We start from the raw sequence: 21,644 nt of genomic DNA, 5'->3' as shown, positions 1-21,644 counted from the left end.
GCCACCGCCATCCCCCCCCCCTCCCTGGGGTGGGGAGGGGGTGGCTCAGGCCTCCCCACCACCATCACATAGTGTGAGCTGCGAAACAGGCGTGGGACTCCCCTTGACACCTTCCTTCGCATATGAGGGGTGCATACGCTCGCACTGGCGCGGGTTACGCTGATGTAGCGCCATCCACGACCTGGCCAACAATATCAGTAACAGTACACCGCTCTGACCCCTTCCCCTTCCCTACGTCACAGGTGCCTGTCCTCGTCACCATCAGACGTGGTTTGGCGTTGGCAAGTGAATAGGGGGGGGGGAGGCGGGCTCCTGGGGTTCCCCGCAAAGCGTGTAGTGGGGTCCACGGATAGTCTCACGCTGAGGTGTCCCACTGAATCAGGATTGAAAACAAGGTGAATTATCTAAAAAAGATAAACATACACACCCATGAGGTGCAGCACAAAGAGAGGAAATATCACGCCCCAGAACAAGGACACGGGGAAGGAAAGGGGCTGCAATGATAGAAGAGACACACAAGTCAGACTGGCAATGCTGGCGGCGTCCACGCAGTGGAACATCAAACCCTTGTTCTCCTTTAGGCACACCGCAGTATCGCGGGCAAATGGCCCAGATCTCTGGAAAGCGCATGACAGCTGCAAGCTTGAAAACAATAAATGTCTGCGTCGTCTTTTTTTCCTTACAGATGCCCTCACCAATCGATTGGGGGGGGGGGGCGGATTCGTCTACAAAAAATAAATTCTCACCTAGTCAAAGAAAACATGAAGTGATATTCCACACGCGCGAAAAAAAAAAGAAAAAAAGAGAGCCTCACACCGCTACCGAGACACAAACTAATAATGAACAAAAAAAGGCTAGTTTACAAGGGAAGAGGCCGACAAGGGCACGTATGTTCTTTTACAACTGTGCGAAGCGGGTTGGTCGAGGAAGTCGGAGACACACAAGAATGAGTGAAAGAGGCGTATCTCATCCCCCTTCCCGTCGCGGGGAAAAAAAAAAGAGAGACAGTGAAAAGAAAGGAGGACAAACACCAACTGGTGGTTTTAGGGGGCTTGCGTAGAAGGAAAATGTTGAGATGAATACTCTAGAAATTGCCAGGTAAAATGATGAGTGGAGCGACAGGGCACACAGGAGAGGGAATTGAGCTAAATGCGTCAAGAATTGTGCGCGTGTCTGTAGATGTACAAGAAAAAGAAAAAAAGTGCCGTACACAAGAAAGAAGAACAAAGAGAAGTATTGAAAAACAGTGGATCTCTGTCGAGATGGGAATGCCACATCTCACAACTCATTTAAAAAAAAATGGGGGAAGAAGTGGTCGGTGGCGCTGAGAACGAGGAACCACGCCAAAGACACGAGAAGTGTGCACGAAGGTGAAGCGAAGCGACACACGTGCCCAAGTGACAGAAAATGGCTCCGTGAGGTACACTACACATATAGGCACTGAGGCAGGAAGGGGGGAAAGAGGGGAAGGGAAGAACGAGAAACGTGAAACGTGAAACTTCGTCTTGAGAAAGACGTGTGTTAAGGAGAAAAGAAACGTGACAAAACCGAAGTACGAGACGCCCGAGAGATGAGCGAAACCGGCATTAATCCGACATCGTCTACAAAATGGTGGTTCAGCTGAGGAAAATTCGGCTGCTTTATTGAGGGAACGGCGCCTGCGCAGCCCACTATACCTTACCATTCAGACACGCACTGCATACGGGCTTTACCCTGTGCCCCCGTACACTCAGATGCGCCGCAGAGGATGCGCGCTTGCGTGCGATCAGAGCAAGAGAGCAGAACGGAGGAGGAAGAGATAGCATCGACACCGGTACGTCATCGTACCAGGGAGGAAAAAATCTCTGCTACCAAATGCTCTCCCCATTATGCAGACTTGTTATGGTCACCACAGGCGCTGCACCGTCAACGTGGTACACACCAGAGTTGCTACGACTGTGCCTAATAAACTTGTAGGATTCATCAAGCCTATGGTGTGTGTCAAATGCAGAGGATGTCGTGGAGGACAGTCCTTGAGTATGGTGCTTACTCGGGGTCGTGCTTCTACTCGTCAAACCTGCACCGCACGAGGTAGCTGCCCAGGACTGCTGCTTCACTGGTGCAGATGGCAACTGCTGATTGTAGGCAGCACGCAATATGGGGTTACCCAAGACATTACGAGCCTCCACAATGATGCGATCCACCGCCTCCGCCCCAACTGGATCTACTTGACGCATGCGCTTGAAGCCTCCCCTCTGCCAAGCGCGGTACTTGGCAATAATATCGCTGTGTGGTGCGTCACGAGGGAGCGCCAGAACATCGTAGTAGGTGCCTGGAATCGAACTATGCGGATAGCGGCATCGTAGGGGCAAAGTCATCTTGAATACTCCAACCTCCACGGTAGTGGCAACTGCAATCGTGGGGGGCGACGAACCATTTGAGAAGTGTACCCCACCTAGGCTGAGACTCTCGGCGCTGCTAGAAGTGCGACTGGAAAATGATGGGACGTCAAGTATCGGCTGCTGTGGTCCAAGGTGCGACACTACCAATTCGCGATACTTTCCAGTGGGGTGGCGACGCGAAGAAACAGTGCTCTCCAACTTGCCAGTTTGGACGTGGTTGAAGTGTCCGCACCCCACCATCGACGTCTTCAGCGGCTCGGAGCTCGGTGCAATAAGCCTCTCTTCCCGTGACTGCGAAACGTCGAAAAAGTGCGCCGGGATAGACCCCACTGGCATGCTTCCCAGTAGTTCCATTTGTGTCTCAGCACACAGTTCAGTAAAGTGATGGGCATGCTCACAGTGGGAGAGATAAGGGCACCCTCCACTCTTGTAGAAGGCCATACACACGCTTTTCTTTGCGCCAAGAGCCCCAGCAGTATGCTCTGTCGCCTTGGACGGCAAGTAGGCCTCTGAGACCGGAGCAAATGACCCTGCGTGAAACGGAAAGGACATTGTGTGGTATATTAGAGAAGCGCTAAAATCCGTGAGTGTGTGTGTGTGCGTGTGCTTTCTACAAAAAGGTGAGGTGTCTTGTACGTGCTGGCGGGTGATGGCGAGGTGATCGACAGGTCGAAAAGGTGCGTCAGCGATGAAGCTACAAGTACTGGGTTGTACAGCACGTCTGCAATCCTAAAAGAAAAAACAAGGTATGCTCGATCTGGAAGAGTAGGGGGATAATTTTTTTTGGTTCAAAAAATGTGCGGTTTCTGTGTTTTTGTTGCTTTTTGGAATATTAACGTCTCTGGGAGAGGGAAAAGAAGATGAATGCACCTCAGCCGCGCAGAATAAGGGGTAGAGAGGCTGTAGTGGTGAGCATCAGAAAAATCCACAGAACAAAGCAGCCCGTTAGTTTGGCTTCCCCTGCTTTCATGGGGCCGGCCAAGGAAAAGACAGGTACTTTTTTTTCTCACCTGTCCACGACATGTGTGACGTCGGAAGAAGTCCTGAGCGAGGTAATGGTGGCGACCAGGGCCGATACAGTCTAGTTTCCCTCCTCACCTGCACACCTCACCGTGTGGTACCGAGCAAGGGAGATATAAGGGGGTAGATGTGCTTGCACACATCGAAAGCACTGGATGAAAGATGAGAAGCAAAGTGTGTCGTGAGAAAATCATACTCAGTTTTTTTTTTTGAAATGGGCGCTCTGCAGGTGCTTCTGGAGAATACCCCATTGAAGTAGCAGTGACAGAGCGGCTCGGGATTCACAAGGATAAAATTGCAGGGCAAAGTGGAGATGACGGTGCGAAATCTGCAAAGACAACGCAGACGCCCCCATCGATCCAAAGTCACATTTTACACAAGTCCCCGGACGATATCGACAAAGTAGCCGCAGAGAGCCATGTAGTAGTTCTTGTACACGTTCAAACCCACCCCAGGCCCCAGCCTCTCGTGTCCTCGTGCAGCACTGCCAACAAGCAGCGGCCGCTCACTTCTGGGCTGGGAGAGGGGTCGGCTTTACAGAGGCACGCAGTTCTTGAATGAGATCATCGGCGCTCTTCCCGGAGTAGCTCTTCCCCGGTTGCATTCGCATCAGGTCCTTGTCTACAGCGTACCGCTTGTTCAGGAATTTTTTGAGCATATCGCCACGCGCTTTCTCCAAGTCGTCACGGATGCGCTCCTTGCGCTCCTTGTACGCCGCTGTCTCCCGTGCCATCCGCTCCGTGTCCATACGCTTGAGTTCTGCCATCTCCTCCTGTGTGAGAGCTTTTTTGCGCTTGTCGAAGTCCTCACGCACGACCTGCTCCCAAGGTGTGTTGTAGCCCAAGCCCTCTTTGCCTACACCCTGGTCCTCGCGAGCTACGCGCTTTACCTGCTCCGGATCCAACTCCCAAAAACGCCACTCGTTCCACTTTTGCGCCGTCTCTAGCTCACGCCAGGTCACCTGTAGGATGTACTCAACTGGCCAACCCCAGAAGAACTTCTTTTCTAATGTGCACCAGTCATCTTGGCACTCCTTGATGCCGTAATTGATGCGCTTCACTAAGGTCATTGTTACGTTGTAGTATGTGGACTCTGGTGGGATGTCGGATGTGTGGAGAAACGCCTGCAGCTCCGAGGCGGCGGCAAGCAGCTTCGGCTTCCACAGCGGCTCGACGGCCACACCGGCGAGACCGGTGGTCGACTTCACCGGGAAGGCGCGAGGGATGTACTCATCACTGATTGTGAGGAGCCGCATGGTGCTTCGAAACACACCAAAGAGAGGTAGAGAACAGAGCATGTGGTGCACCACACAACGTAGGAAGGGAAGGGGAGAACGCTGTAAGTGAAACACGAGCGGACACGCTCCAACACCAGAAGGCACGCAAACGAAGATCGATAAAAGAGACTGCTCACTCCTACGCCTACTACTAGACTGAGTAAAGAAGAGCTATCAAAAACGGTTCTGGTGCACTGTAAGGCTCTCAGTGATAGATCAACGACGCTTGGGGGAGGGATGGGGGTACTAGCAAAGGTCAAGAGGAAGTCAGGGCGAGCACTATGCGGTAAAAAATGAAGCTAAGGTCTCGAAAAAAAAAGCTAAGAGAATAAACATGCCTCGCGAGAAGAAATCAAAACGGCACACACAGGGCAGCAGCGGGGGGGGGGGCGTTATTTCTATTTTGTGTGCTTTGGGACGTGGCACCTGGCACTGGTATCTTTGACGAAGTTGGGTGAGCGCACCTACTACTTTTGCTTCTCTCGTACGGGCTCTGTGGAGGTGAAAATAAAGAATGACGATACGCCCGAAACAAATGACAGTGCTACCTGGTCTTGCTCTAAAAATATTACACGCATGCCACTGTGTGTATGAGCAACCCTGCAGTGGCGTTCCACCAGGCTAAGTTAGAGAGGGAGGAACGCTTGGAGCAGCGAAGCTATCAATAGTGATGGGAAAGAAAGACAAAGAGGGAAGTAGGTGGAAACATCGGAGGTGCGAAGAGCGAGGGGAACTTCTGTGAAAGCGGAGCGCGGCAAAGTTTAGCAAGATCTCTTCCATGTGAAAAAAAAGAGGTATCCCTAGAAGGCCAGAGGGTGAGTGTGGTGCGCCGAGCACGTGGTACCGACGTGGTATGGGGGGGGAGGGGACACACGGACATACCCTAACCGCACGTTAGCGTTTTTTCTGCTTTTACTACTTTTGGCACGGCAATGACAGGCTTTGTTTCATTTCTCAATATACGAAAACGACACGGAAGGCTAAGATAAGGCAGGAAATTGAGACCCAGGGGGAGAGACGATCCCCCACCACACTACATTTGTAGAGGAACTTCTTGTAGAGCTCAAGGCTATCACGGTGATACAAAGTGGGTCTAAACTGCCGAAGGTAAGTAGCAGTGCACACGATCAGCAGCAACACGTGCAGAACTGTTTCGAAATCAAATAGGGCGCTCATTGGTGACGCCGGTCACGCCTATGCGTGACGAATGATATGAGCTAAGGGTGACTAATGCCCCGCGGAAAATGAAATGAGAAACGCACAAACGGAAGGACGCCAAGACTAGCCAGAGAAACGGCGTATTCTCTGGGGGGGGAGGGATGTACCTGCCTGTACAGCTCCCTATGGGGTGAGACCTGAAAGCCCAAGAGAAGTGCAAAGAAGAGGGTGCTCCCAAAGGAAAGCAGTGACCGTTACAGTAGTACGCTCGTGAACACAAACGTCCGCGCATCCCAGGTAAACTAAGACACACACACACTCGTCTCGGTGAAAAGATCGGGGAAAAACGAAAGAAACGTAAGGGGAGGGTCAAAAAATGAAAGTGCAAAGTAGCTGAACTATAAAGCGGCAAAGGTGTGCACCTGTTCACACCGAACACAATGGTGAGCTAATATGCAGATCCCCAGGGGGGAACGCGAAGGGAAAGCGGCCACAGTGTGGGCTGATCATGTCCCTGTTTGGTTCAAACCCCCGGCACTACGACAGCTGCAACTGCTCTGGGGGGCGCTCATAGTTTAGGTGCCTATTTTTATCAAGTGGCAACCCTGGTGGGTTTGATCTGCTTTCGAGCACTTGGAGAATTTTTGGGACGTGCGATGGTCCTTGTGCGATTGCAGTCGAAAATACACGCACAAGAAATGAAGCTGATACACTCGAGCAGGAAGAAAAAATAAATAAATTCGTCTGAAGACCACCCCTGTGTGTGTGTGTATGCCAGGCAAAGGAGCGCGTGAAGCTGTGGCAACGTCTAGTCTGCAGCGCTTGTATGCATGGTTCATGAGCATGCGCACCTGCGCATGGGAGTTCCCCTCTAGGCACCCCAAATTCTATGTGGTCTCGGCGAGTACACCTCTTTTTTTCAGAGCGACAACACACCTCATTTACAGCTCGTCGGAGTGGCGAAATCGAAGAGATCTGTTAGGATCAGTTGCCCGGGATTCGACCTCACCCATTCGAGTGAAGCTCAAGCGACGCTGCTGCGACCGAGCGACCGAACTCGTATTGCTATCACGACGCTCTTGGCGCTGAGGAAAACGCGTCTTCGGCAGTGGTGGGGGTATAGTAGAGTGAACGTCGGGGGTAGCTGTGGTCGCTTGTGCTGTGCTGCCAGTGGGATCCAGTGGACACACAGCCCGACGATCAGGGTTCGAAAGCTCAAGACGGAGGTTGTTGAGCTCCGACTCGTACTGCTCCAATGCGGCCTGCTCAGTCGCGAGGCGACGATGTAGCTCCGCGTTCTGCTCATAGGAACCACTGCCACCTCTGGAGGAGCCACGCATGCTCATCAACTGCCGGAAAAGATCTTGGAGCTGAGCCTGCAAACCTTTCTCTCGCTTCTGGAGTTCGCTCAACTCTTGTGCTTGGCGCTCGTACTGAACCATGTGTGGTTGAGCTGAGCGAAGATTGGCATTCTCGCCCTGCAGTTTTGCAATCACTACTTTTAGGTTTTCTATCACGTTGGTGAGGGTCTCGACGCTCGCAACTTCATGGATAGATGCAGATCGCTGACGCGAAGCTGCAGCGTCCACAGTGAGAACATCCGCAAGATGGCGCTGCAAGCGACTTAGCTGCAACTCCATGGTCTCCACAGTGAACCGGAGGTCAAGAAGCTCACTGCTCTTCTGTAGCAGCTCCATTTTAAGCTCGTCCGCAGTCTTTTGAGCAGCCGTTGTGGTGACAGCGTAGAGAGATTCCACTTCGTTCAGCGGGATGCCGCGAAGAGAGGCGAGGTCAGACACCATCCGGTGCTGCACACTCCTTGCGTGCTCCAACCGTCGCTGCAGCTCACCCTCTTTAGTCGGAACGTCTACCTCGAGGCGTCGCCGAAGACTGTCAATAACGCCCTCGAGTCGTCGCACCTCCTCCACGTGTGCTCGCACGTCAGCAGGGGAGCAGAGATGCGCAGGGTCCACGGAGGATCCGGCCGCTGCCCGAATTCCTTTGATCTCGTTTAGCTCCTGCTCGTATCGATGAACCTTGGACTCGAGGGCTGAGAGTTGCTCTCGGAGCTCCCGCTCCGTGTTCTGGGGAACCACTGGTTTACCTTCCACGGCGAGAGGAGCAGGTACTGAAAGTAACGCCCTGTCAGCTTTGCCACCGTGCTTGCTCCTCTGCGCCTCAGCGTGCACGCGCTGATGGTACATAGACCTCAGCTGCTCTGCGTGCTCTGCATCCTTTCTATCTTGCTCCACACGGAGTCGACGAAGCTGCATGCGCAGCTCTCTTGACGCATCTCGCTCGCCCTTGAGTTGTTCTTCTGCATCTCTGACATCTTTCTCGAGACGATGGACACGAGACCGCAGTGTTGAGATGTGAGCGAGGTTGTCGCGCTGCTGTTTTTGCGTCTCTCTTTGAACAATACCGGCAATCTGAGGTTGTAGTAGCTCATTGTGTGATGAGAGTGAAGTCAGTATGGGCTGTGTAGATACCCCTTCCGAGACGGGTACATCGCGGGTGAGGGAAGGGGGCGGCGGCGGCGCTCCTGCGTTTGACACACAAACAGTGCATTTTGATTCCTGCATCGTGTTTTCTCTGTCGCGCTTCGGCGACGGCCCCCCTCTTGCTGCTACTACCTGGGTGCCTCGACTTTGAAGACTGGAGGTAGCTGCAGTAGAGCGTTGCTGTGCGCAAGCTGCCGAGGTACTCTTGCACAGTCGCAGTTGCTCCTGCAAAGAAACCAATTCGCGATCCTTGACGCGCAGCTGCTGATGTAGCTGATACACGAGCCTCTGCGACTCCGTGTTTTTCTCCAGCATCGTCTTTTCCTTTTCAACATGCTCGCCGAGCTCCTTTTGGATGGTCCGAATGCGATGGTCAAGCGCCTTCATGTGTCCCGCCGACTCTTGTTGAATGGTGCCCATACGCTGCGCCAGTGCAATCTCTTGATGATGCAGTCGGGCAGACTCGCCGCTGTGGTGCGCCTCGTCCATGAGCTTCTGCTTGAGAACTGTAGCGGCCATCATCAACTTCTCGTTTTGCTCCCTCACAGCATTGAGATCGACTCGTAGCCCCTCGTTGAGGGCTGCCAGGTGCTGCGCGCGCTCGGTCTCCGCTTGCTGCGCTAACACCTGAGTTTGCAGCGCGTCGAGGTGCATTTTCCATTCTGCAGCATCCATTTGAAAGCGCCTTGCATGCGCCCGCTCTTCCTCCACTGTCTGCCGCATCGCGCGCAGCTCCTGATCGAGGGCTGCGTTCTGCGCGCGCAACTCACTAATCAGTGGTGCATCAGACACACCACCGGCGGACGTCACCTGTGACAGAAGCTGCAGCATGCCGCCCTGTTCTACCTGTTGGCCTTGAATTTCGGTGATTTGTCGCTCCATAGAGGCCCGTTGCTCTTTCTCACGCTGCAGCTCAGTGGTCAGCTGCACCTCCCTTTGTCGCAGGCTATCCGCCATGGCTGTTTGATTGCGTATGATGCCCATGAGTGCATCGGTGCCGTGGTTTGGCGTTGTCTGTGCACGTGTTAACGAAGACTCAGGGTGCGGAGCGAGAGTCGAGAGCTGCTGCCGGACCTGCTGCTCGAGCTGCGACTCTAGAACAATGACAGTCTCGCGGGCCTCCTTTAACTCCTGGCGAAGACGGACCGTTTCCGCCGTTAAGACCTGCAGTTGTTCCTGCACACCGCTACTTGTGCTTGGTATGAGGAGAGTTGGGTCTGTGGCCCCACTCGCATGTCGCATAGAGTCCCCGACAGTGTCGATGGCGCTCTTGAAACGCTCCACCATGGCTGTGTTCTCGCGAAACATGTGCTCGTGCAATCGCTCCATACGCACTGCTTCGCTGAGCTCGTATTCGACGTGCTTCCTGCGCTCGGCTGAAAGCTGCTCCTGCAAAGAAGAGATCTGCTGCTCTTTCTTGTGGACCATCTCTTGCAAACACTGAACATTGTGCTCTGTGGCTCGGCGAGCCACCTCCACCTGTGCCTCATGCGCTCGCAGCAGCCGTGCTTCACGCTGCGTCGCCTTTTGCCGTTCCTCCTCGAGCTGCCGCTGTGCGAACGCGGCCCGCTCGCCCGCCTGCTGCGCTTCCTCTTTTAGCTGCGCTGACACGTGCTCGGACCGACGACGTTGAGCGTCCGCATCGGTCACCTGTCTCTTCAGTGTGGAACACTGTTGTGTGAGCTCAGCCTGCCGCAGCAGGACGTTTTTGTACTCGCGAATAGCAAGATCGCTGTCGTCTGCACTGCCCGCGCTCAGCTTGTTGGAGGTGGTAGTTAGACCTGACTCGATAGTCAGCGACGGTGCCACAGCTTTGTCGAAGACACTTTCTTTCAGCTCCAGAAGTGTGGCCAGCACCTCGGCGCTAAGAGGAGACCCGGACATGCACCCGAACTCGAGTCGGGCCACCTCGGCGTTGAGGTCTTTATTGGTCGCCTCGGCGCGGCTCAGCTTCGCCTGCAGAAACAGCCTCTCCTCCTGGAATTCCGTCATGAGGCGGTCGTGATCGCGTAGTCGGCTGCGCGCCTCCTGCAGCCTGACATCTAGTGCGTCCAGCTTGGCTGGGCTGTTTTCCATTTGCAGGAGAGAGAGCTGATGCTCTAGAGTCGCCACGGTGTTTTGCGCGTCAGAGAGCTGCATCGCCAGCACCTTGCTCCGACCAAAACACTCGCTGAGATCCGTGATGGTTTTGCGAAGACGCCGATCCACGATCTCCGCTTGATGCGGCGAGAGAGAGCCCTTGCTGGCACGCTGCACGCAACGCAGGTAATCTACAACAGATACCACCTGCTCTACGTACTTGCGGTAGAGACGATATGCGCCCGTCTTGTACAGCGTCGCCTCATTTGCAACAACGTGATAGTTAGCCTCCGCTGCAGCCAGCTGCATTTTGAGTCGCTTCGCTTGGATGAGAGCCAGCTCACTCTGTCGGCGCAATGCGGTGTGTTCGCGAATTGCAGCGCTCACGAAACTCGTCACCACCTGCGAATCCGCGGAATTTTTTAAGAGCGTGTTTTCTTGTTGTTTGGCCTCCAACTCGATTTCCATCGACTTGACCTGCGACTGCAGATCCAAAGAGTGGTGCAGAAGCCCTAAATTGACAGTCTTCAGCCTGGCAATTTCTTTCTCGCGCCGAGCCAGCTCTGTTGCATTCACTTTTGCGCCCGTCGTTGACGCGCCCGGTGCCGCCTGCAAATCCGCACTCTCATTGAGAATATTGCGGATGTGGTCCCGTACTTCAATGACTTCCCCACGCGCCAAATCAAGATCGTTTTCCAGCTGCGTCACCTCTCTATCGCGAGCCTCGAGTCGCTTCGCTGCAAGTATGTACTTCTGCTTGAACGTAGCCGCCTCTGCCTCACTCTTTGCCAACGCTGCAGCCGTGTACTCGACCGTTGTGCTTTCTTTTACGCTCTCGACAGCAGCCGACGCTGCACGCAGTCCTGCCAGCTCAGCAGACAGTGCATCTATATCTTTCTGCTTGTCGGCCAGATCGTGTCGAAGCCGCTTCGCGTCGAGCCGCAGCTCCAAGACCTCTTGGCTCGCCTCCATACTTTGATAAACCTGCTTGAGATGGAGGAGAAAGCGGCTGTCTTCTCGGAACATTCGGCCCTTAAGCACGTGTCGCACGGCGTGATCAAGGAAGCTGAGCATTTCGCCCTCCATGCTGCACCCAGAGGAGGAGCGAGGCAGCACCGCGTTTGGAGTGGTGTCATCCCCCTCGAGCACCTCGCGCAGCCGCTCTAGTGTATTCTTCATATGAAACTGCACTTGTCTAGCGGCTACAGCAGACTCCTCCTGTGTAGTGAGAGCTCGACGCAGTCGCTGGAGCAGAGTTGCCTCGCGGCGCCGCAAAAGAACTACTTTGAGGAGCAGCTCCTTTGTCGTACCCCGGTCAAGCCGCTCGAGGCTGTCCTCGAGGTCTTTGTTCGTCTTTCCCAACGCGTCGCACTTCTCGGTGAGCTCCTCGTTCAATGATGTCAGCACCTTTATCTGATCCAGCAAAGAGGCGTCTGCCCTCTTCTCGAGCTCCACCTTTCGGTTCCGCTCTGCGTCGGCAGCTCGCTCTGCCTCTAGCCTCTCCCTCGCCGCTGCCAACTCTTTACTTAGAGACTCGACTAGCGCATCCTTGATGCGGAGCTGCTCACGCAGCGTGTTTGCTACGGTCACCCACTTTGCGTTTGAGATAGCGCCTACGCCGGACTCGCCTAAGTCGCTAACCGTCCGTGCTTCTGCGCTTCCTGGGACCTCGGTCTGGGGTGCACCCACGCCAGCTAAGGAGAAAATGGCTTCGCGGTACTGATCGCGCTCACGGCAAATCACCTCATTCTCAGCCGTGCTGGCGATCACCTGCTCCCGTAAATGCGCGATCTCTTCCAAGCGCATCTTCTCGGAGTGCTCCAGCTCCTCCAACCGCCGAGTCAGTCGGCCATTTTTTTCCTGCGCCTGCGCAGCCGTTTCGGCTGCAGACGAGGTAGTGATTACGTCGATACGCTCCCGCAGTGCTGAGACCGCGGCAGCTGCGTCAGGGGTGTTCACATCTACAAGAGCATTCTTGAGTGCTTCATTTATGCGTTCTTTGACAAACTCGTTGAACTGCTCGGCATCAGCACGCCGCGCCTGGAGCTCCTTGAAGTACTTGTCCTTGTAGCTCACATCATTGTCCTCAACGATAACGGCACCGGATTTCATCTGGTCCACAAGCCTATCTAGCTGCTTGAGCTGGTCGGAGGAGAGGCCCAGCTCGAAGCGCAGCTTTGTGTCCATTAGAGGCTGTAGTCGCACCTTATTCATCCAATGTCGTCGTTCCCTCTCTAGCCACTCCACTTCCTCCTTCAGCAGACTCAACTCCTCCTTCAAAGTATCCATTTCGCTATACGCTGCCGCATTCTGAGGGCGTAAACTGTTGATCTCTTCCTCCGTCACCCCGACTCTCTTGCACAGCTCGCGCAGCGCAGCATTGAATGTGACCGAGTCCTCCATACCGTTTAAGCGCTCCCGCAGCTGTGCATTTTCACTTTGAAGAACCTCCACAGTTCGCGTGTGGTCTGCCAAGTCTTGTCTCAACCGATACAAACCCTCGTTGCCGCTTTCGTAGTTTTTGATGAGACACGTCAGCCGGCGATTTTCTTCATCGAGGGTGTCAATGCGGAGTTCGAGCTGCTCTACTTCCACGCGTAAATCATCGTTCTCGCGCTCCAGCCTACGTTGCTCCTCTGTGGAAGCCGCGCGCACCTTTGCCACATCGTTGCTGGCGCCCGGCAGAGCGTTTGCCACCGATAAGTTCGACGATGATTCATCAATAGAGATCGAGGAGTCAGAGTGGAATCGAGACTTGGGCTTGCATGTGGCCTTTTCTAGTTGTCTACGAAGCAGTGCAATTTCCTCCTCCTTCTCACTGAGATCCACCTCACGTTGGTGAATAAGCTGTTCGACATGCGCATCGGATTCCTGCTTTGCACTGAGCAACTCGTCTCGTACAGATTGTGCTTTGACACGCTCTTCTTCAAGGAGATCCTTGGTTAGCCTCCGTAGCTCCGTCATGTCGCGAAGCGCCTCTACTTCCCGCTTTTCACATAGCTCCTCCGCACGATCACGAGATTGCACAAGGGCGTAATTTTCCTGCTGTAGGGACTGAACTTTCTGCTCAAGTCGTTCCAGCTCGTCGTTGAGACCTTCCTTCTTGCCACGCTCTTTTCGGCGGAACTCCTGCAACATATCCTCTGCTTTGAGGTTGCGATCGGCAAGACGTTTGTACCGTGCAGCAAGATGACGGTACTCTAGTTGCGCTTTATCATAACTTTCGTTGATGTGTATCTTGTCTTCGCTGCGCGACGCCAAGGTTTGTTTCAGTTCCTCGTTCTGTTGCTTTACGCTTCGCAACTGGAAAGAGAGCTCATCGTTCTGGGTTTTCAGGCGAGCTATCTCCTCCAAGCTCGACAGCCCAGCTCCTATTTCTTGAGGTGCCCCTTTTGTGGTAGCCTCTCGCAGCTGGCTCTGAAGCTCCTCGATTTCTTCATCCTTTGCGGAAATTTGTGCCTTTAAAGCACCCCGCATATTCGAAATCTCAGCGGTCGCTTCATTTATCGTTTTATTGAGTTGTTCGTATTCAGTGAGGCACTTCACGGAGACAATCTTGAGCAGCTTTGCAATACAGCTTGTGTATCGAGAATCGCACATTTTCGGGTCAGATTCCAGAAAGACATAATGTGCAACAAGGGACATTACCTTTTTGATATACACGAAATCGTTGGTGTCCTGCAGCTGCTGAAAGGGCATACGTTCAATTTGGTCCCACATAGCAGGAGAAATCTCCTTCGAGGATAGCCTCGAATCTTGACCTACAGACATCACTGCAACGAAGCTTTGCGAAGCAACTTCCTGATTTAAATCATGTAGTTTCCGATATCAAAGGACAAAAATTATTCAAGAAGAGCTCGGAGTTGCTCGTTTCGTTGTGTGAATGAAACCTTTTTCTTTTCTTGTTGTGCAGACATATATATATATGTGTATATATATATATATATTGATATTTTAGGTGTATTCTGCCGAACAACTATAAAATAAATGCGCAGGCAAAGCGCATACTTGGGTATGCGTCGAAATCTAGAAGTGCAGAAGAGCACCACACTCAACTAAGAGCAATGACGAGTGCAACGGAACAGCTCGTCAGTGCGGGTGTGATTTTCGAGGCTGTAACCTGTTTGTGCGCGCGCCTCGCTTTTTTTAGTTGAGGCAGCACGTCAGGGACGCTGCTGTAAGCCAAGCAATGAAAGAGAAATACATATTGGGAGAAGAGGAGAACAGGACTCGGAGGGAAAAGCGACAAACAGTGTGTACAGAGTAGTCGGGAAAAAGAAACTATCGGTGTATCAAGGTACCATCTTGCACTCGGAGACGCCTCCAGCAAGGCTTGCGTCCAGACACATTTTTACGATCGCAAAAAGAATTATTCGAGCAGCAGGGGAAACCTATTTTTCTCTCCGTTTCCAGCACACGTAGCGAAAACGTTTGCAGCGCGAAAGAACATGAATTGGGCTCTTTAATCGACCCAAGAACAACGTCACTTATGGTTTTTTTAATATATATATATATGTACAACTCGCTTCACACTCAAAAACTCTTGCAGCAAATACTAAAAAAAAACGTAGAATGATAGACGAACCTTTATTCTAGCCGACAGCAAACAAATCGAAAAAAAGATGCTCATCAAACCACGACCTTCTAGTGACATGATTTCTCCACTTTCGGGTACACTACAAGATGTTAGCCTCTATCGTCGCCGGAAAAGCAGCTTTAAGAAAAAAAGAACAATAAGCAAGTCGCACCAGAAAAGATGGGACAACGAGAAACAGCAACGAAGTTGCATAGATAGTTGCCTCTTTTTTCCCCCAGCAAAGTACCACTACTCCAAGTCTTTTCAATAGCAAGTGTTCCTACTGCAAAACTGCTACACACCAATATGCAGTTCAAACCCTTTGCACCGCAATGTATTTTGATTTACCCAAACCCAACAATGCCACTATTGGTAGTGATGGATCAAATAGCGAACAAACCAGCAGAACAAATGGAATTTGAAGAAAAAAACAGCAGTTCGCATTGCAAGACGGTTCACTCAACATACTGAAAAAAAAAACCGGTCTCGTTGGTTTTTTTCTTGGAAATGAGCCAAGTTCAAAGTGGAGGATCACTAGTGAATTGGCCATTAAACCTTACTTTCCTTCTCCTGATTGAATCGGTTTCGCAAACAGAAACTTTCATTGCACAATTAGTGGCCTTGAGGGTAGTGAAAGTAGTATTCAAGTGAAGATGTTCGACAAGGTGTGATGAAAAGAAAGTTTTTGGAGGGAAGGCAAGTGGAAAAAAACTTTCTTTTGGATTGACAACAGCAAAAGAGGAAGAAAGTGACAAAAGCGGGGAGACCGCACGCAGATGCTAGCAGAATCGCTATCATACAAATGAATCATCAAGCCTTTTACAAAAAAAAAACTGAAAAAGTGGTTGAGTGCGTAGATTTTTAACGTGCGGCAGTGCTTGCTTGCCGGACAACAGATGAACCAGGAAAAAAAAACAATGCATCAGCCATCTCAGCTTCAAAGGTCTCGATTAACACGGACATGATGAGGATCAAAGCAGTTAGTATCAAGCGTGTACGCATGAATGTAGTCCCCAACGTCTGTCATAACTGGCTCCCGCTTCAGTAGTTGACAGTTTGCGATGAACTGTGGAACAGTAAAATCGCTTTCACTGAGAACCTTTACCAATTCTGCTAACGCATAAAGAGTGTTGTCCTCGCCGTCGCCACCCTCATAATCACTGACAAGAATACCGTTGTCCTGATATCCGCGAATACAATCAGGGGTGTTTTCGACTATGAGAACGCGGTCAAGGGGTCGACCAAGGGCATTCAAGTCCTTGCGATAGCCTGGCTGACCGTTGAACCATTTGTTGTGACGGTAAATACAGTGGGAGACGGCATTACAGGTGTCGATATTGGACACAATAGCTTGCGCATAAGCCTTCAGCCCAGCCGTCCAAACAACAACCTCGATGCCTTTGTCTTTGCACATCTGAAAGAATTCAGGAATCCCTGGACGAGCATAAAGAGGTCCGCTACGAGCAAAGACCAGTGTCTCATCAAGATCAAGAACTAGAACAAGCTTTCCTTGATGCAATTCCGCCTGAGGAGCAATGACGAGATGGGGATCGGTCTTGTTCATAGACGGATCACGCTTGCGATTGGTGCGGTGGCGACCTGGAGCCTGATACTCCTGTTTGAAGGATTCGCCTCGGATGCGCTGCTTGTTCATACCGCTTTTTTCCCTCCTGCAGTTGTGTGTTGTAGTACTAAAGTTTTTGTTTGTCGCCCTGTGTTCGACAACTGTGTTGTTCAAAGAAAAATCGTGAGCGAATGCAAAGAGTAGCGTGCCGAAATGAGCTGTATAATATCCGCAAAATATACGATAAGGTTTTTGGTGTATAATAACGCCATGATTTCTTCGCTGGTTCTCAGAGCATGCTCACAAGGAACCGAAAAATGAATAGGAAAGGGGAGAAGACGAACGTCGCGTGCTATTAAAAGCTGTCAAACTCTTTTGAGGACAAGCAACAAAAGCTAACTAGTCGGGTTCTTTTTTTTTCCTCCTTATTGGGAGCGGAGTTTCGAACGTTTTTGACACCACAGCTTTTACCCTCGGGGAAAGCGATTTGCTGTTCACTTTGTTTACACAAAGTTGCGTATGTTACCCATGTGGAGGCAGGTAGTGCAGGCGTCAAGCATAAAAAAAAACTGAGGATCACGAGCAATATTAAACAACCGTTTAGAGACACAAAGCGACTTGATCTTTTCCAGTTCACAACAAAATGCAAAAGACAAGGATGGGTACATGTCACAGGAAAATCGAAATTCGAATAACTTCTCGTCTAATACTATAGATTATTATTTCACGTTACAGGGGCATAGGTGAATATAACAATTTTTATAATATAGCACTGAAACACATTGCTCGTGCAATTCTGATAAAAACGGAAATATACGCTCCGTTGCGTTCCGAGCTCACATGTGTTATCCCCGAAAGCTTCTTATAGTGGAAAATTACATAAGATCGTTTACAGACCTCCCAGTTGTGCGCACGAACAACAAGTTAAAGGTAATACTTACTTTCGGCTGTGAGCTCAAGCCAAGCGCTAGCGGGAGATACACCCTTTGCGGTACTGCATACGATGAAGTTGTTTATTTGCAGTGACCAAAACCAGCTGAGCTCCGCATTTGAACATTGCAATCTCGCAGCAGCACATTTCCCCGTTCATATATCTTTACAATGGCTCGCAATGTAACCCAGCACCCACAGCTTGTCTCAGCAGCAGCTGAAAAACCTCATGACCTAATCATAAACTGATGACCTGTCCAGCTATTCTGATGTACCCACTATAAGGGCAACGAGCCTGCCAAATTGGCGGGGGGGGGGGGGATCGCCCGACACCTTCGTCCTGCAATACATCTTTGCTCATGGCCTGCACCGCTAAGTACGCTTCAGTTGCCTCGTAATCGCAGCGTTGCGTCGGCAGCTAAAAAAACTTTCCCGGGGGGGGGGGGGGGGAAGGGGACGCAGTGGGATTTCCTCAAGACACTCAACGGGCATATTCAAGGCGTCGATATGGAAGGACAAGAACCTTGCTGATCGCGCCGGGTTGGTGAACGAGCTTCCCCCCCCCCCCCGCCCCCCCTAAGCACGTCACCCGAGGGTTCAGGCCAGCAGTCTGAATGCACGAGTTTTTATATTTGGAGCGATAACATGTGTCAGAGAATCGAGGCGACAGGGTCGCGCGTTAGTGCTTTACAGGAAGCGTGTCACATGAGGTTGGTGATCTGCCTAGATGACTTCAAGGGCAACACTTTATGCTTGGCATGGGTGACGCGTGTGCACAAATCTGGTAGAGTGACTGTAGCTGATGTGCACGGCGTGCGGCAGCGCTGACACGCATGATCTTTTATAATAGCGCAAACTCTGTGAGGAGTCTTTTGCACTTTGGTTGCTAGTTTGTTGGTTTGCTCAACAGTCTGCGCAACAATCAAGTAGGATGCAGATCCACCGTCATCAACCTTTACTTTCCACTCTCCCTGCCCCGCCCTTTTTCCCACCTCTTCTATCTTTCAGAATGCAAATTCACTAAAATGTCACAAAAACAAGACCGCATAAATGATGTTCTAGCCCAGCGTATTTCACAGCTGGAGGACGAGCTTCAAAGTTCGCGTTGCGAACTTTCCGCTGCACTAGGTCAAAAGGATCGTGCTGAAAAGGAAATAAAGTTGCTGAAGGATGAGGCGTTCGAGGTTGTCGAGCAATGGAGTGCAGAAAACACAGACTTGCGCCGAAGGCTTTCAGACGTGGAGAAGAAAAGCACAGCCGATCAGGCAGCACTCAGAAATCGGGATGACACTATAGCGTGCTTAAAAGAAGAGCTAGGTGTTGCACAGCAGCTTTTGGCTCAGCACACCACCGATATTCAGGACCAGCAACAGAAACACTTAGATCTAGAGCGTGAAAATGCAGAGCTGCTAAAAACTTTGGCTTCGACTAAAGCTGATCTCTCCTCGTCTGCTCAGCGTGTGGCGGACTACGAACACCTCGTTACCAAATTTCAGGTGGAGCTGAAAGACATGCTCGCGTCTCGGAAAAAGGATGCTGAGGCTCTCGATTGCCTGCGATCATCACTGGCTCAGAGCACCGCAGAAAATCAGGCTCTCCGCGAAGCTGGCGCAAACGTTTCTTCTAGTATGGAGCGGCTGCTCGAGCGCGTGACCAAGCTCAAAGAAGAAAAAGAATCTCTTCGGAAGAACAACGATTGTCTCCTTTCCGCCAACGATGAGTTGACGCGACAACGCCACCGCGACGAAGAGAAGCAGAGGCAACTCTCTGAGGAAGTGGCCCAGCTTCAACAAAATTGCGACCGTGCCGAGAAGCAGTTTGTCGTGACGACCCGCGCGCTACAAGAGTCTCAGAGTGCCGCAGAGCAGCAACTACAGCTGATTCAGACACTGGAAAGCGATGTTCGAGAGCAAAAGGACAGGGAAATCTCCACAAAGAAAATGCTGTGTGAGCTCCAGACTGAGCTCCTGCGTCTTAATGAGCAGCTCAACGAAACATCAAAGCAGAAGGAAGACCTTGACACGGAGTTCACGGCAGTCAAAGACAGCTATGCAACCACTCTTATGGAGTTCGATAACTACAAGCGTACAAGCTCCATCGCCTTGGCCGCGGTGCAAGCTGAGTTTTCTACCTTCAAGCGTGATTCAACGGAGAGGTGCATGCTTGCTGAGCAGAGCAGTAGCACAGCGTGGTCGTCAGTGCAGGAACTGACTGGTGCATTGCGTGCACAACAGCTCTCAGACCTTGCACAGAGAGAGCAGATTATGCGCAGCTCAATCCTTCTTGACCAGCAGGTGTCGTTCGATGCAGCCTTGGAGCATCGCTTTCATGCCTTACAGGTTCAGCTTTCTGATAGCTCCCAGGCTCTTGTGCGTGCTGAAGAACTTCTTATTCAGAGCGAAATTAGTGCAGCAAAAACCTCAGAGGAGCTTAGTACTCTCTCAAAGTGCTGCCGTACCAATGAGCAGATAACCACAGAACAACGTAAGGCTCTGTCACTCCTAGAAAGCCAGCTTAACCAGAGTGGCGCGCAATTCAAGCAAGTTGCTCTTGAGCGTGACAATTTTGCTCAGGACAACGCCTGGCTCAAAGATCAAGTGGAGTCTATGCGACAAGAGCTGGGGGGACTTGACGAACTGTTAAACGCCAACCTTAACGAAATTCGTGAGGAAAATGAGCGACTCCAGCTTGAGAACGACTCCCTGAAGCACAGGATCGCTGCAGCTGATCAGAAGTGTGAAGCTGCAGGTGCTCGGATTACGGACTTAGAGACGGTTCTCAGCGATCTCGAAGGTGAACTTCGCGCGCAAACAAAGACGTTAGAAATCACGGAAGCTGAACTGCAGGCGCTAAAAGCACAGGCCCAGAACTTTTCCACATCGCTAGACATTTCAAAAAAGCGCTGTGAAGAATTGGAAATCCTCCATATAGAGTCCACTCGATCTAACTCTGCTTTGATGCTGCAGGTGACTCAACTGCAGGAACGCCTTGGAACTCAGGACTCTAAACTCTCTTTGATTTTGTCCGACAAGCGAAAGGAGAGCGAAAACATGAAACATAAGTTCAATGCTTATGTCGAGAAATGCGAAAAGTTCGAGAAGCTCCTTCACGCGGAGAGTAAAGCAAGAAAGGATGTCGAGAACGCCTGCGCGTCAGCGAAGGAGCAAAATATGAAACTGCGAAGCGCGCTGGACGAGCTCAAGATACGATGTGCGAGTGACGCCTCAACTATCAAAGAGCTTTTAGCTGAGAGAGACGATCTCATCCGCGATCGCGACATCATTGTTGAAAAGTACAACAAACTTCACGATGCGTTCCGAAACGTGCGCAGAGAAGCTCATGGCAAGGTAGCTGACGAGCTCAAGCGGGTCATGGAGCTCGCTATATCTCAAGAAGCGGAGCTGCAGACATTACGGCAGCAAAACTCAACACTCAAGAAAAGTATTTCAATGTTTGTTGAATCTGCACAACCGAAAGCGGAAGCGGTTTTCATGGAGAGACTCAACCTGACTGAGGGTCCTTTACGGTACCCTAAAAAGCGCAGCGCTACGAGTGCAAGTGAGTCGCAATAGAATATGAGCTTTTTTCTTCTTTTTCTCTAGATTTTATTTTCTTTCCGAAAGATGTGAGTTTAGAGAGCAGGATCGCATTTTTTCCCCTTCCACAATGAATTGATGAGTTTTCTTTTAGTCGAAGAGAAGTACAGATTCCGCGCGCTCAGTTGCTCATTGGGATCAACCATTGGTGTTTCATATCTCAGCTTCTCTTCGCTCAGCTGTAGCCTGCAAGATGTACGTACTGAACAAACTTCCTCAAAGAAAAATCGAGCATCTCCCCAACAGCTTTTTTGAGATATTCTGTCTGTTTTTTTCCACATCACGAGCGTACGTTACACAAGCTCTGTGCGCCTCTTTCTGATTGGTCCTGTGGAATGTAGTCGAAACATTTCTTGAAACGTTTCCATAGAGTTAGCACAAGACTCAGAGGCCAAAGGGTTTCTTCAGCTCTGTGCGAGACATGACAGCATATTTTTTTTTCCACTGGTGTCTGATTCTCAACTTTGCTCACCTTGGCACTGGGGGAAAAATTGAAAGTGGAAGCGCGGGACGATCTGTTATCACGCCGCCTCTTTCATATTTTCTCCGTGTGTAAGGATTTT

At 51.3% G+C, this 21,644-nt stretch overlaps 6 protein-coding genes across 6 annotated transcripts; 1 reads left to right on the top strand and 5 right to left on the bottom strand.

Moving 5' to 3' along the window:
- Nucleotides 1-1,847: 1,847 nt before the first annotated feature.
- JKF63_01026 (uncharacterized protein) lies at nucleotides 1,848-2,933 on the bottom strand (the record flags this gene model as incomplete). Its single annotated transcript, XM_067897075.1, has 1 exon — nucleotides 1,848-2,933. The coding sequence occupies one exon, from the start codon at nucleotides 2,931-2,933 to the stop codon at nucleotides 1,848-1,850; it is 1,086 nt and encodes a 361-aa protein (XP_067753232.1).
- A 973-nt stretch (nucleotides 2,934-3,906) lies between these two features.
- On the bottom strand, nucleotides 3,907-4,698 carry JKF63_01025 (uncharacterized protein; the record flags this gene model as incomplete). Its single annotated transcript, XM_067897074.1, has 1 exon — nucleotides 3,907-4,698. The coding sequence occupies one exon, from the start codon at nucleotides 4,696-4,698 to the stop codon at nucleotides 3,907-3,909; it is 792 nt and encodes a 263-aa protein (XP_067753231.1).
- Nucleotides 4,699-5,631: 933 nt separating this feature from the next.
- Nucleotides 5,632-5,853, bottom strand: JKF63_01024 (uncharacterized protein; the record flags this gene model as incomplete). Its single annotated transcript, XM_067897073.1, has 1 exon — nucleotides 5,632-5,853. The coding sequence occupies one exon, from the start codon at nucleotides 5,851-5,853 to the stop codon at nucleotides 5,632-5,634; it is 222 nt and encodes a 73-aa protein (XP_067753230.1).
- Nucleotides 5,854-6,776: 923 nt separating this feature from the next.
- JKF63_01023 (uncharacterized protein) lies at nucleotides 6,777-14,186 on the bottom strand (the record flags this gene model as incomplete). The annotated part of the gene is made up of 1 exon (XM_067897072.1): nucleotides 6,777-14,186. The coding sequence occupies one exon, from the start codon at nucleotides 14,184-14,186 to the stop codon at nucleotides 6,777-6,779; it is 7,410 nt and encodes a 2,469-aa protein (XP_067753229.1).
- A 1,742-nt stretch (nucleotides 14,187-15,928) lies between these two features.
- Nucleotides 15,929-16,645, bottom strand: JKF63_01022 (uncharacterized protein; the record flags this gene model as incomplete). The annotated part of the gene is made up of 1 exon (XM_067897071.1): nucleotides 15,929-16,645. One exon carries the CDS (start codon nucleotides 16,643-16,645, stop codon nucleotides 15,929-15,931), a length of 717 nt encoding a protein of 238 aa, XP_067753228.1.
- Nucleotides 16,646-18,510: 1,865 nt separating this feature from the next.
- On the top strand, nucleotides 18,511-21,057 carry JKF63_01021 (uncharacterized protein; the record flags this gene model as incomplete). Its single annotated transcript, XM_067897070.1, has 1 exon — nucleotides 18,511-21,057. The coding sequence occupies one exon, from the start codon at nucleotides 18,511-18,513 to the stop codon at nucleotides 21,055-21,057; it is 2,547 nt and encodes an 848-aa protein (XP_067753227.1).
- Between the last annotated feature and the right edge of the window lie 587 nt (nucleotides 21,058-21,644).

Source organism: Porcisia hertigi, chromosome 35, assembly GCF_017918235.1.
Source record: "Porcisia hertigi strain C119 chromosome 35, whole genome shotgun sequence".
In the NCBI taxonomy this organism is placed as follows: domain Eukaryota; phylum Euglenozoa; class Kinetoplastea; order Trypanosomatida; family Trypanosomatidae; genus Porcisia; species Porcisia hertigi.
This window is presented reverse-complemented; position numbering and strand designations above follow the sequence as displayed.